The sequence below is a fragment of the Nuphar pumila genome, chromosome 5 (genome assembly GCF_984573655.1).
Source record: "Nuphar pumila chromosome 5, dmNupPumi1.hap1.1, whole genome shotgun sequence".
Lineage (NCBI taxonomy): Eukaryota > Viridiplantae > Streptophyta > Magnoliopsida > Nymphaeales > Nymphaeaceae > Nuphar > Nuphar pumila.
Window position 1 is genome coordinate 131,194,562 of NC_143253.1, and position 14,971 is coordinate 131,209,532.

A 14,971-nucleotide genomic window follows, 5' to 3' on the forward strand; every position below is an offset into this window, starting at 1 on the left:
GTGATTTAGAACCTTACAATGGTTTAATGTGAAATCATACATGCTTTTGCTCGGTAGAAGCCATTGATCTTGTAAGTGATTAATTACGTTTAAGCATATATGCTAAGATAATTAATAATAAAATATGTGCATGATAATTCTCTTGTGGGCTTACAATGGGTAAGCGATACTTCTGGCTCTTTGCGATTTTGATAAGTACAAAGGGTTGCTTTCTCAATCACGGAGATCAGGGATAACTGCCATCGATGTCATAGGTGGGGTGGTAGAATATCTCTTTCGACACGGTCGTCCTTCACCTCGAACCGGAAAAGATGACCAATGTTAGCGTAATAAGTCACAAATTGATTAAATGTACTTCCTCGATCAAGCCTTTGATTCAGATATTGTCTGTGTTAGTACCCACAAAGTATTGTAAAAGAGAAACAAAAGTGTATTGTGCATATAGTGAAGCATAGCATGTATTATTTAAGAAAAAATATAAATAAAAGAATTATAAGTTATTTATATTTATTGTGAACGTTTCGCCTGCACTGATGCATAAATTGAATGATTATGCATGAGTAAGATTATTGCATATGCTATTGAACTATTATGTTATAATTGTACTAATATTTTTTATTTACATGAAAAGAATGTCATTTTATGTATGCATGTTTCTATATAATTATGTTTTATTATTGTATTTCTAGTGTAGGGTTGTGGATATTGATCCCTTATAAAACTACAAATATTGAATGGTTTTCTAGAACGGTTATGGAAATATGTGATAGCGTCGAGAGCTAAACAATTTTTTTTTTTTGAGAACTGAATTTTGAGTACTTGTTAATACTGATTTTTGTAAAGATGATTCATTTTGGAATGAAAATACTCTATTTTTTTTATCTGAATTATTTTAGAAATGTTATCTATTTTAAGGATTCAGTTTTAGTGTTATCATTCAATCTGAAACCCGCCTAAGATTTTCAGCAAGATTTAAAATGGTTTTCCGTTGTTATAAAAAAAATTTACACCCTTTTAGGGTTTTAAATCTTAGGGCATTACATTGTAGAATTTTGCAAATCACATAACAAAATCATGATATTTTTAAAACTCATGATACTTGTGTTATAGTTGGATAAATTCCCCTAGTATAAAAAGACTAATTAATTTGGGTATTATGTTATCATTTACAATGCAACACCCCATTTTATCCTGCAATTTCTTATAATAGGCTCATCAGAAGACAACCCAAAAAGGGCGAGAGAGATCGAGAAGCATCGATATCTAAGGTATTGATTAGAAGGCAGTGTTTTACGAGAGAGAGAGAGAGAGAGAGAGAGAGAGAGAGAGAGAGAGATGGATGCTTCTGCCTCTTCTTTTTCGTATGTTCAGAACGAGGGATCACCGGATATGAGGGGTTTACTGGCATTGGCTCGCGAGTTTATCCAGCAGGGGAAGCCCTCTCATGCTCTCCAAGCGGTACGTAGTGCACCCACCTCGGAAACCTTGCTCTATCTCCACGATTCCTATATTTTGCTTCTGGTTTTCGTCTTCTTTTGGATTGCAAGATTGGGTAGAAACGATGGTTTTTCTGGGTTCCTTACATATCACTCTCTCACTGAATCATAAAGTAAGGTGTTACAATAGAAGTTGAAATGGGCATGAAAAATAATGTTAAAAAACTGAACCGGCAGTCTAAGAACTACGCCCTTCTGGCTTATAGAAGTTGCTGCTTGATTTTTATTATGCCAGTTGGCGCAAACTGAATCTTTCCGGTAGGAGGGTTTGGTTTATAGAGTTTTTAACTTGTTGATTGTGAAAGCCAAGATGCAGTTTTTACCTTCAATGTCTCTTTTTAGGTTTGTGATTACAACCAAGCACTTTTTTAAGGATTACCATGTTACAGGAAAGACGAAATTTGATGCTGTAGAGTACCACGCTAGCCTTCTTTTTAATACTAGGTTGCAATAATTCAAAGATGGAAAGATGTTCAACCCTACCCTGCTCTGGATCTCTTGAAAAGATGGTGTTCAAAGTTGATGAATAGACCCAAAGATGGATGGGATAGAGGAGTTGATGTATGTTCTTTTTTTTCACAGCTTGCTGAACCCAAATGAACTATGAGAAGAATAGAGAAGGAAAGACTAACTTATTAGAAACACTGCGGTCCAAAGTCATTGTCTCCCGATTGTTACTGATAACAGAAACCTAAAGGGTCAGATCATGCTAATGTCATTTTCCTTTGAAAACTAAAGCGGAGAAAATATCTTACTGAAGCCCATTATCAGATTTATGTGTCATGTCATAAGGCGTAAGATCCAATAATGGGACCACATAAGCTCCCAGCCTCCCATTATTTCCGATATGCAGATTTGTTGTTCAAATTTTGTCTTTCCTGTTACATGGTAATCCTAAAAAAAATGTATTGTTGTAATTGCAACCCTAAAAAGAGATATTGAAGGTACAGACTGCATCCTTTCTTTCACAATCAACAAGTTCACCTAAAGGATCAGCCTCCCTATATTTTCTCAGGGCATTTGATTTGAGCTGGTATGAAGGTGGCCTCCACTGTAAATTTGTTGTTCATGACAAATCCTCTTAAAGTGAAACTTCCCAGCAAGGGGTGGCCAAACATGTTTGTTTTGAACACTTAGGAATCTCAGTAGGTTCTCTTGTTGCAATCTGGAACCGTCACTTTTGATATGAGCTAATATTGGATCGGTTCAATTCAAATGATTTCTTCCTCTTCAGCTTCTGCTTGCTATTTTTGGTTATGCAATGACATCAAAAGGGAAAAAAAAGTTGCATCAATAACTGATTTTATGATTTTAACAGTCTGTTAATATGAAAAGAAATAATCTATACAACTAAGGCACATACATGAACTGGGACTTGGCATGAACATGAGATGTGCATTCGCAAATTGTTTGACAAATAGGACATGCGGCCACATTTTTTAATTATTTAGTTGACTACAAATATTGCCATATTTTAATAGACAAAAATATGTATTATTAAAAATATAATCAAAACTATGAAAAATATTTAAAACAATAAAATATTTCCTGTGTTGTGGTGTGTCATGTTGTCCAATAGACATGAGACCCAAAATGGTGTGTCCCTCTGACATAGGGAGGAATTAGTGGGTCAAAATGACTTCAAACAACAATGAGTGAACAGAACAGATATAGTTATTGGGGTAGACGATTTCAAAATGAACTCCTCCATATCATTACATAGAGAAGATCACAAATCTTTCGTGATCCACTGCCGAACCTATTCCAACAGCTCGGTGATCAGGATCTTCACTTCCAACCTCTCGATAAAACCAGTATCATCAGCCTAACTGCTCAGTGAAGTAACGAGGAAAAGAAAATGGAGGAACTAGTTCATAACCATGACTTTTTTTTAACCAAATAGCTGCTAATATCCTTTTTTTCAAATATCCAAATGGCTGCTAATAGTCAATAAGTTTTTTTATGCATAAATTCAATAGCTTTTTCTTCCCTGTTTCGATGTATAGGTTGGGGGATAGACTCAGGTGGCGTTAGAATCAAGGCACCTTAGCTATAATAATTTGACATTTAATCTTTTATCATACATAAAGACTAAATATTTTGGGTTTTCTGTTTTCCAATTTTATTTTGTTGCACTTGTTTATATGGTGAAATTGGGTAACCGTTTTGTAAGGTGTGTTTTAAAGATTTCCTACATCAAAGAAAATTCTAAGAAATGTACTTCATTTACGGTTGTTTCCATTTTTACTTTCAACTTTTTCTGCTGTTAGTTTGTAAGACTGATAATACATTTACTTAAGATACGATATGACCTTTACTCGATTTCTAATTTGGATCATCGCATTATAGCTTTGCTTTATTTGACTTCATTGATTTGGCCTTGATATCTGAATATCCTAATTTATTGGTCTCAATCAAGGTTGCCAAAGATGGAAGTGGAATCAAGAAGCAATGTTGTAAGCGGAAGCGTGAAATGAGAGGCTTATATGTGTCACAAAATGGTACATATTCCAATGCACTCCATGATGACCTTCAAGAATTAAAACATTATACATTTGGACACAAACTTAGGAGCTAAAAGGACACACATGAAAATGTGAATGAATAACTCTATTTACAATGAACATTAAAAATACAAAAAAAAATTACACTGGTGAATGGATAGCTCTATCCATAATGGACACTAAAAATACAAAAAGAAAATTACATTTAAACCTCACAACAAATATACTAAAAAATAAATACAAACCTAATACTAATCATCACTCTCTCAACCCTTACACATACACACATCCCTGATTCCCTATTTATAAAGGAGAAGAAGAGGAAGAAGTAAAGGAAGAGAGGAAAAAAGTCCTCTCAAACAACCAAGGGAGACACCTCCCAACCGCTAGAATTCTAGCCGTTGGGACTAAGTCAACTTGTTTGACTTAGTCCCTATATATATTATATATATATACTATATATATATATATACACACAAAATGATACATTAATCTTAACACCCTCCCTCAAACTTACAGTGACTCAATGTAAGTTTGCAAATACAAACAATTAATGTATCCTTTTGTGTATATATATATATATATATATAGGGACCCAACGACTAGAATTCTTGTCGTCGAGAGGTGTCTCCCGTGGTTATGTGTAAGGGGGTTGAGAGAGTGATGGGTAGCATTAGGTTTGTGTGTTATTTTTTAGTGTATTTGTAATGAGATTTAAATGTAATTTTCTTGTTTTATTTTTAGTGTCCATTATGGCCAGAGTTATTCATTCATCAATATAATTTTTTCTTTTGTATTTTTAATGTCCATTATGAATAGAGTTATTCATTCACATTTTCATGTGTGTCCTTTTAGCTCTAAAGTTTGTGTCCAAATTATAATGTTTTGATTTTTGGAGTGCATTGAAATCTATACCATTTCGTGACATGGTATCAGAGCAAGGCATCGCGGTCTTGGAAAAGATTTGTATTAATGAATGAAATGGATTAAAAAAATTTGCATTTTGGTATGTATCTTTGGCTTCTTATTTTTCATATGTATATATATATATATATATATATATATATATATATATATATATATATATATATATATATATATATATATATATATCATAGTTGGCAAACCTGGCGAGTCTACTCGAAAATCACCCGGATCAGACCCCAACTTGGTCACGATTCAGGACTGCCAATCCAACCCATGATATAATTTTTTTATCATGTATTTTATTATTTTAATGCATAATTCATATATAAAGTCACTTGTTATGAAGAATCTAATATTGTTCAATAAAAAAAGCTAATAATATATAATTATATGTTTTTGTAAGTTAGCTATTGACATATTAGCTTGAAGTTTAGTTATTTTCATGTCTTATTCATGTGCTTACACTATAAAATATAGAATCCTGACTCGTCCGAGTCACTGAGTCAACCCGCTAACTCGGTGACCCAGTAGGAGTCTGATCTGAGCTCGAGTCACGAGTTTGCCAACTATGATATATATGTATATACAAAAGGATACATTAATCTTAACAATATGTATATATGAAGTGCAAAGTGATTAGGAAGCATTTAGGGCACGTTTGGAAGCACAAAAAAAAACTCTCATAGGAAAAGAATATTTTGCCTATGAGAAGTTTTGATATGATAATTTTTTAAAATGAAAAATGGTCACTTGTTTGCATGAGAAAAATAAAATGAAAAATCTTAAAAAAAATAGAGAGAGGACGGGGTGGTGGTGGAGCTTCTCCGACGCGGTTTTCTGGGAGGTAGGTGATGGTGGTGGTGGTTAGATGGATTGTGGTGATGGTGGTAGTAGAAAATGATGGTGGGGTGGTGGTATTGGTGGCGGTGGAGCTTCTTTGGCGCTATTTTTCAGGATGTGGGTGATGGTGGGTGGTGATGGATGGGGGTGCTTGATAGTGGGAAGGGAAATTTTCTAGGAGGTGGGTGATAGTGGGTGGTGGTGAGATGGATGGTGGTGGTAGAGCTTCTCCGGTGCCATTTTTCAGGATGTGGGTGATAGTGGTAGTGGTGAGATGGATGATGATGATGGATAGTGGAAAATTATCGTGGAGAGGGCGGTTTTCCAAGAGGTGAGTGGTGAGATTGATGGTGGTGGGTGGTGATAGTGAGATGGTGGTAATAGTTAGATGGTAAGTGATGATAGTGGTGGTGAGATGGGTGGTGGGGAGTGGACCTCACTATTTTCTCTTGGTAGGAAGGATTATTCCACCTCCTTTCAAGGAGGAATGTTTCCTATAAAAAAGTGTACTTTTTAGAAAAACTCTCATAGAGATTTTTTCTCTCATTTGGAAGGGTCGGAAAAACCGTGCAGATTTTCCATTTTGTATCAAATTTCCTATATCTTTCTCACTTCCAAAATGTGCCCATAAGAAGTCAATCAACTTTTTTTTTAATGACTGAAAGTATATGTTATGACACTTGTTGGACCTAAAATATTTTTTTACTATATGATTAAAAATATTTTATTACAAATAAAATTTGGTTTGAACATACCTAAGCAAAAATCATTATTTATTAAATTATAATAATTACAAGAGATATATAATATGGTACATGTTCTTATAATGAGAAGAAAGTTTTGAACATTAAATGACAAATCTAAAATCAACCATTGGATTTAATAAAAATGAAAATGTTTATATTTTTAAGAAATTAGAGAAAGTGTTCTGTCATTTAAGATTTATTCTTCAATCTTATTAACATAGGTCAATTATGTTATTGTTATTGTACGGATCACAATTTATTAATTATATAAATATTTTTTTCTAGTGAGTTTATTTCTCATGTTAAAAGTCTGATGTCCTTGAAGTGCACTTTCCGTGACATAGTGATTCGGTTTCAAACACTTAGGGTGCATCTGGATGCACACAGGGGCCCATGGACATGTAGATGAAGGTTGGATCTATCATGGGGCCCATGCGAGATCCAACCTTTCCCCGATCTTTTTTTTATAGTTAGTTTCCTTTACTTCCCTCTTTTTCATTTTTGTTTTTTCTTTTGTGATTCTGTCTCATGAGTGTCTATCTGTAAGATGAGTTTCTTTAAACTTTGTCTGCATGTTCATCTTTCTCTTCTTGATGATTGTTCAAAAGATTAGAAAAGAAAAGAGTGTGAGAAAAGAGTGTGCCGGAGAGAGAATTTGTTTCTGTGGCTTTTAGGACAAACCTTGGGAAAGGGGCAGTTGGTTTCTCGGTATGCTTTCAGGCATCCCCTAAGAAGTTTATAATCTTATTTTGGGGTTAGTTTTTTAATACTAACAAATCTGCAATCAATATTTTCTATATGATGGAACTTCTTGCATACTTTGCATTTGCAAAAGGTTCTGAGTTCTAACAATTTAAAAATTAGAAAAAATTGAAAAGAGACTTTATACTTCTGTTAATTCATTCTCCCTTCAACTTCCTACATAAGGGAGAACACTGTATTGTGATGATCACAACACGGAGAATGTAAATTATTCTCTTCCTGCCGATCCATTGAAAGGAGCTATATATTAATACTAATCACTTAGTGTGTATTCTCAAGAAATCTATCAGTTACCCTCTTAGTTCTTGTTAAAATGTAAAACTGTACATATATGTATATATAATAATATTATATTATTATATATATATATATAAATACATTTTTAATTTCTTTCTTTTCTGTATTTTTTTTTCCTTTATTTTTATTTTTTGTCTTTATGTCATCTAGTTCAGTTTGAACTAGAATGACTGTTGCTAGTCAAGTCCTGTCCAGACTTGACTAGCAATAGAGCTGTTGGACTGACACAGTCCAACAGCTCTTAATAGAGCTGTTGGACTGACACATTCCAACAGCTCTAAATAGAGCTGTTGGACTGTGCCCAACAGCTCTATTGAGTCCTCTTTCAGCTGTGTATATAAAGGGGTGCAGCCCCTCTTGTATTTTACTCCAATGCTTCTTAAGCAATTGGTTTTTCATATCAATAAAGATTACATTTTTATTTTTATTTTGTTTCCAGTTATACCCTTTTTAAGGGTTATGCTTTAGTGTCATTCTTGACACTTGCTCTTGTTAATCAAAGCTCGTGTTTCGAAGATCCCCATTTCATTTCATGGTATCAAAGCCGCGGAAGTACTAAATCTTGAGGAAAAGCTGTCTCGGTTTTCGTGCCCGTTTGCAAAAGTGTTCGCCACTTGAAGAGAATTGTTTTATCACTTCATTGGAGAAGATTTCACATCTTGTTGTATTGTTTTTTTTTTTTCTTACTAAAAAGGAGGGAGATAAAGACGTCCCTCTATCGGAAGAAGAGAAAATCAAGGCTATTGCCTCACACGAGAAGAAATGGAAAGAATGGAGAATATCTCATGCGAAGATAATGTCATGGCTTATCAATAGCGTTGACATTAAAAAATGCTCAAGTCTTGCCAAATTTGATCATGCCGATAAGGCATGGGAATACCTTAAGAATATGTATTCCCTTAAAGATATTGCACACGTGTGCAACCTCCAAGAAAAAGTTCGAATGATGACACAAGGAGACAAAACTATTCGTGAATATTACAATGGGTTGTCCGAACTTTGGGAAGAACTTTCCCTTTTAGAACCAAAGTGGCATTGTGCCGAAGACATCGAGCTTCGTCAGAAACAACTCGATGTTGAACATTTTTACCAGTTTATCACTGGATTAAGGCCGGAATTTGAAACCACTAAATCGGCCCCACTTCACCGGGGAAAAATTCCTTCTATTGTTGAAACTATTGAAGAGTTAACAATGGAAGAAAATCGTCTCCGGAAAGGTTCTTTAAAAATTGAAGATGATTCCGTTTTAGCCGTGTCTAGACCAGGGAATCATGTTCGATCATATAGGCCTCCTCACTTTAACCGACAAAATGGTGACTATGATAAGAAGAAAGTTATTTGTCATCACTGTCATGAACCGGGACACTACAGGCCACAATGTCCCAAACTTAAGGAGCTGAGAGAAAAAAGAGCTGCAATTGCTGGATCGGAGCCTAAAGATCAGGATGCACCAGTTTCCTTGGCCCAACTAATGGAGATCCTTCAGCCTCTCATCAAAGGTGCCTCTTCCTCATCTGAAGCTTCAACCGGCGCAGCAGCCTCATCTTTTTCTGATTTAGGTAAAATTTCTTGGCTTCTTGACTCTGGTGCATCTTTTCATATGACCCCAAATAATCAAAGTCTATCCAAATGTGTTAAAAATAAAACAAGTGTGTCAAAGGTCTTTACTGCTGATGGGACTTCTCTTGAAATAGAAGGAATAGGAGATTTTGAAAAAATTTATAAAACAAAAAAATTTTTTATTCCAGAAATTAGACATGTTCCCAAATTAAATTTAAATCTTTTATCTGTATCTCAAATTTCTGATTATGGGTGTAATATTTCTTTTTCTTCTCATGGTTGTTGGGTACAGGATCGCCAGTCAGGCAAGCTGATTGGGGAAGGCCATAGAGAAGGAGGACTCTATTACATGGATTTTTTGGAAATGCCGAAGAAAGCTTTTTGTTATAATATTCAAAAAATAGAGTTGGAACTGTGGCATAAGAGACTTGGTCACCCACATATAGCCAAAATCCAACATTTTCCAAATCTAAGGAAATTTTGTAACTCTGAATCATTTGATTGTAAAGATTGTATTCTCGGCAAAATGAAAAGATTACCATTTCAGAACAGAACCTTTTTCTCTTCAAGACCACTTGAATTAATACACTCGGATGTTTGGGGTCCTGCACCAGTAATTTCTAAAGGAGGATTTGTTTACTATGTTATTTTTGTCGATGATTTCTCCCGACATACGTGGATGTACTTTCTCAAACATAAGTCTGAAGTATTTTCATACTTTCAAACTTTTCATAATATGGTTAAAAACAAATTTCAAAATGATATTACTATTTTTCGCACAGATTCAGGGGGAGAGTTTTTATCCACAGATTTTCAAAATTATCTTAAATTGCATGGCATCACACATCAAAGATCTTGTCCTTATACACCTCAACAAAATGGACTGGCAGAACGAAAACATCGCCATATTATAGAAACCACTAGAACTTTATTAATAGCAAATCAAGTCCCTAAAGACTTTTGGGCAGAAGCTGCCTTAACTGCCACCTATCTCATTAATAGGATGCCATCTTCTTCGTTACAAAATATCACTCCCATTGAAAAACTTATGAACATTTCTCCAGACTACTCTAGATTAAGAATATTTGGGTGCAAATGTTTCATATTTACTGACAAAAATGATAAACTTTCCCCTCGTGCGATTCCCTGTGCCTTTTTAGGATATGCTGAAAACCAGAAAGGTTATAGATGTTTTGACTTCAAAAATAATAAACTATATGTGTCTAGAAATGTTTCCTTTCTTGAAAAGGAGAGCTTCTTTGATTTTAGAAAATTAAAAGACGTCACTGAGTACTCCTTTTTGCTAGATCTAACATCAACATCTGATGAATATGACCTTGATTGTAACTTTGATGATGATCCAAGAATTATTGATCTTAATGTTGAAAATGAAGAAATTCATAGAGATACTAGTATTCAATATTCCAGGCGACAAGAGTCTAATACTCCATGTGCACTTGAGAAATATTCTAACATTCCAACTAGACAATCATCCCGAATCTCGAGGCCTCCAGAAAAGTTTGTATCATACGAGTCTTTCTCACCCACATATAGGGCAGTTATTGCATTAATTCACTCATATGAAGAACCATCCACATATTTTCAAGCAAAAAATGATATCAAATGGATAGAAGCCATGAAAGTTGAATTAGATGCACTTGAAAAGGCTTCTACATGGAATATTCAAGATCTTCCTCCAGGGAAGAAAACTATAGGATGTCGATGGGTTTATAAAATTAAAACCAAGAGTGATGGTACTCTTGAAAGATATAAAGCCCGTTTAGTAGCCAAAGGTTATGCCCAAGAATATGGGATTGATTATGAAGAAACCTTTGCTCCGGTGGCTCGTATGACTACTGTCTGAACCTTAATTGCCTTAGCTTCTATCAAAAAATGGTCTATTTTTCAAATGGATGTCAAAAATGCTTTTTTAAATGGAAAGCTAGTTGAAGAAGTATATATGGAACCCCCTCCTGGTCTAAGTATTCCTAAGGGTAAAGTCCTTCGCTTAGAAAAAGCTCTTTATGGACTTAAACAAGCACCAAAAGCTTGGTATGATAGGTTTAGTCGTGTTATGATTGATATTGGTTTTCAATTCTGTTTAACTGACACTGCTTTGTTTATTAAGAATTCTGATGCAGGGATCATTGTGCTTCTTCTCTATGTGGATGATATGATCATCACCGGAAGCGATAAACAGGGAGTTGAAACAATCAAAACACTTCTTAAATCTCATTTTGAAATGACTGATTTGGGCTTGTTGAGATATTTTTTAGGCATTGAAGTTGCTTATTCTCCTAGAGGATATTTATTATCTCAGACTAAATTTGCTTTTGATATTGTTTTCAGCTCTGGTATTACTGATGATAAGAAAGTTGACACTCCAGAAGTTGTTAATGTTAAAATGAAGATTGATGATGGAGAACTTCTTGCAGACCCTACTCCTTACAGACAGCTTGTCGGGGCACTTTCCTATCTATCCATTACCAGACCAGATATAGCACATGCTGTTCATACAGCAAGTCAATTTCAACATGCTCCTACTTCTGTTCATATGGGAGCAGTCATGCGTATTATCAGATACATCAAGTCCTCTCTTTCACGAGGACTTTTCTTATCTTCCTCCTCTTCTCTTGATTTAATTGCATATACTGATGCTGATTGGGGAGGTGATCCCAATAACAGACACTCAACCACTGGCTTTTGTGTCTTTTTAGGGGAATCATTAATCTCGTGGAGGTGTAAAAAGCAGCAGAAGGTATCTCTCTCATCCACCGAAGCTGAATACAGAGCCATGGCAACCACGACCATGGAAGTAGTTTGGCTCCGACGACTGCTTGCTGACATGGGAGTTGAAGCAACAAAGGCTTCACAAATGTGTTGTGACAACAAAAGTGCGATCTACATTGCCAGTAACAAAACATTCCACGAACGCACCAAACACATCGAAATGGATTGTCACTACGTCAGAGAGGAATATCTACACGGGATAATTGATCTGCCATATGTCACTTCAGAATATCAGTTAGCAGACCTCTTTACAAAGCCTCTCGCTGCTCCCCGATTTCACTTTCTCTTAGACAAACTTTCGCTCATTGTACCGTAAGTTTGAGGGGGAGTGTTAAAATGTAAAACTGTACATATATGTATATATAATAATATTATATATATATATATAAATACATTTTTAATTTCTTTCTTTTCTGTATTTTTTTTTCCTTTATTTTTATTTTTTGTCTTTATGTCATCTAGTTCAGTTTGAACTAGAATGACTGTTGCTAGTCAAGTCCTGTCCAGACTTGACTAGCAATAGAGCTGTTGGACTGACACAGTCCAACAGCTCTTAATAGAGCTGTTGGACTGACACATTCCAACAGCTCTAAATAGAGCTGTTGGACTGTGCCCAACAGCTCTATTGAGTCCTCTTTCAGCTGTGTATATAAAGGGGTGCAGCCCCTCTTCCAATGCTTCTTAAGCAATTGGTTTTTCATATCAATAAAGATTACATTTTTATTTTTATTTTGTTTCCAGTTATACCCTTTTTAAGGGTTATGCTTTAGTGTCATTCTTGACACTTGCTCTTGTTAATCAAAGCTCGTGTTTCGAAGATCCCCATTTCATTTCAGTTCTAACAAACTAGTGATCGACCTCTAGCTCTTTTAGTATAATACTGGGCCCTGTACTTTTGGTTAAACAGCCCATTTTCAGAGCCCCTTCACCAACCACAACATTGAGAGGCAGGTATCCCTTGCTAAACTCTTCAAACGCAAGCCACAGCATATTTAGGCAAGTACCATCTAGGATGAACTCACAATCAGCCAGGAGAAAGCTCATCCTTTCTTATGTTAATTTTCTCATAATTTTTTTTTGTTTAGGTTTAATTTTTAGAAATGATTGGAGGAAAAGGATTCATGTGGAAGACCCAAAATGAATTTCTTTTTTGGTTCATATCGCTGACCCCAATTGTTTTGGGATGAAGGCGTAGTTGTAGTTGTAGTTGTTGTTGTTGTTGTTGTTTAATTTTAGGACCATTAGATTTCCCGCAACATTGAGTTGCATTTTCTTGCTTTGATATTATGATAAATAGCTCATGGTTCGATAATTCATGTCAGGTGTTCTGGGTTTTTGAATTTGTAGAGAATTTTGTGAGACTTCAACAATCAAGTTTATCCTTTATTGTTCACTTAATGAAATTCTGCAAACAGGTGATGGTAGCAATGAAGTCGTGGGGAGGAGATGCTGCTGTTTTCCAGACATTGGACAGAGCCCGGGAATCATATAGGAAGAAAATTCAAGCAAATACTGTGGCAGATGAACTTGCATCTTTATTTGCTGAATGTGTTATTTCTGAAGCACAACCATTTACCCCTGAACCATTACCATTTGATAGCGGAGGCACATTACTTACTCCAGAAGCTGAGAGGAACTCAATACTTGTGAAAACCGGAAGAAAGCAAATAATGTTGGACGCCTTTGCAGATGGCAGCAGCTTTATTTGTTTGCAGTGCGGAGGCCTGGTCAGCAATCTACGCAAAGATGAGCACCTTGCATACTGGTGTTGCCCAATTTGACAGCAGGTACAAGAAGTTGTTTCCTTCATCCATGCCGTTTTTCTGGTTTGTCATGTGCTATTGGATGCCAATGTCAACCGGTTTCAGGTGTACTGCACGAATCATGTTCTGTATTTCTTATAATATAATCTCAAAAGATGATTTTAAGTATTATGATGACTCAAGATTTTGCATGAATCCTTGGGAATAAATGTGGTGAATGCTGTTAATGATATAAAATCTGATCGACCATGCAGAAATGATCTTTGGTAAGCTTCTCTATCCTTATCACATTGAAGGGTTTTCCACACTTCAGTTTCTTTTCATATGGCACGTGGACAATGCCCTTCCCTAGCATCCCTTTTTTGTAGGGTTCTTGATCTTATTTAGCTTTGCACTCCCTCTTAATTGCAAGTTGGACCTGCTGGTTTCTTTTGGTTCATTATGCAGGCATCCACTGTTAGATGCACATGGCTTTAAATCTTTATGATAAACCAAGCTCTTCTATTCCAGTTTTGTTCACTGATGTAGATGTAGCAAAACAATGGCTCACTTATTTGAGGAGCTACAGCACGTGATACGCTCACGACATGTTTGGACGTGTGTTTAGTGACGGTCACAGGACGTGATACGCTCATGACATGTTTGGACAATAGTTATCAATAACATTCTCAACTATAAATATATTTTTATTATCTTTAACAAAAGGTATAAAAATGGTAAATAGAAGAAATTAACCCAAGCTCTTACAGTGTTTCCTTTATTGCTGCAGGATTGATCCTATACGACTTAAGAATTCACTGATATTGGATCAACGTTCCATGTACTTGTTCTCAAATTAAATAAACGTAAGCAATTCAATTTTCTCATAATTTTTTTATTTTTCAAAACATTAAAATTGGAAATCAAAGTTCGTTCGTTCATTTATTTACTTATTTTTTACAAATAAAAAGTTAACTATTTTAAACATTTGAATATTTCTAAACCAAATATTTTAAACACATCAAATAAAAAATTAACTATTTTAAACATTTGAATGGTTTTAAAGACACTTTAGTACTCACGCCTTCAAGAACCTTGGTCTAAAACCCGACACCACAAGAATGAGCCTAAATATCAAAGGCATTGTGCTTAAGACCCTAAACAACAGGAATGAAAGCAGCTGGATGATAAGTCGTTGTGTCATAACCTAAGGGTCTTGGGTTCAAATCCAACAGTGACCATCCCCATCCTGTGTATCAAAAAAAGAAGACAAGAAAGACTGTCGACGATTGCAGTTACAAATGAGT

General features: G+C 35.2%; 1 protein-coding gene across 1 annotated transcript; it reads left to right on the top strand.

Annotated features, from left to right (window-relative positions):
* The first annotated feature begins 1,255 nt into the window (after window positions 1-1,255).
* LOC149838752 (uncharacterized) lies at window positions 1,256-13,950 on the top strand. The gene is made up of 2 exons (XM_090006784.1): window positions 1,256-1,458; window positions 13,338-13,950. Exons 1-2 carry the CDS (start codon window positions 1,336-1,338, stop codon window positions 13,701-13,703), a joined length of 489 nt encoding a protein of 162 aa, XP_089862910.1. The 5' UTR covers window positions 1,256-1,335; the 3' UTR covers window positions 13,704-13,950.
* The last annotated feature ends 1,021 nt before the right edge of the window (window positions 13,951-14,971 follow it).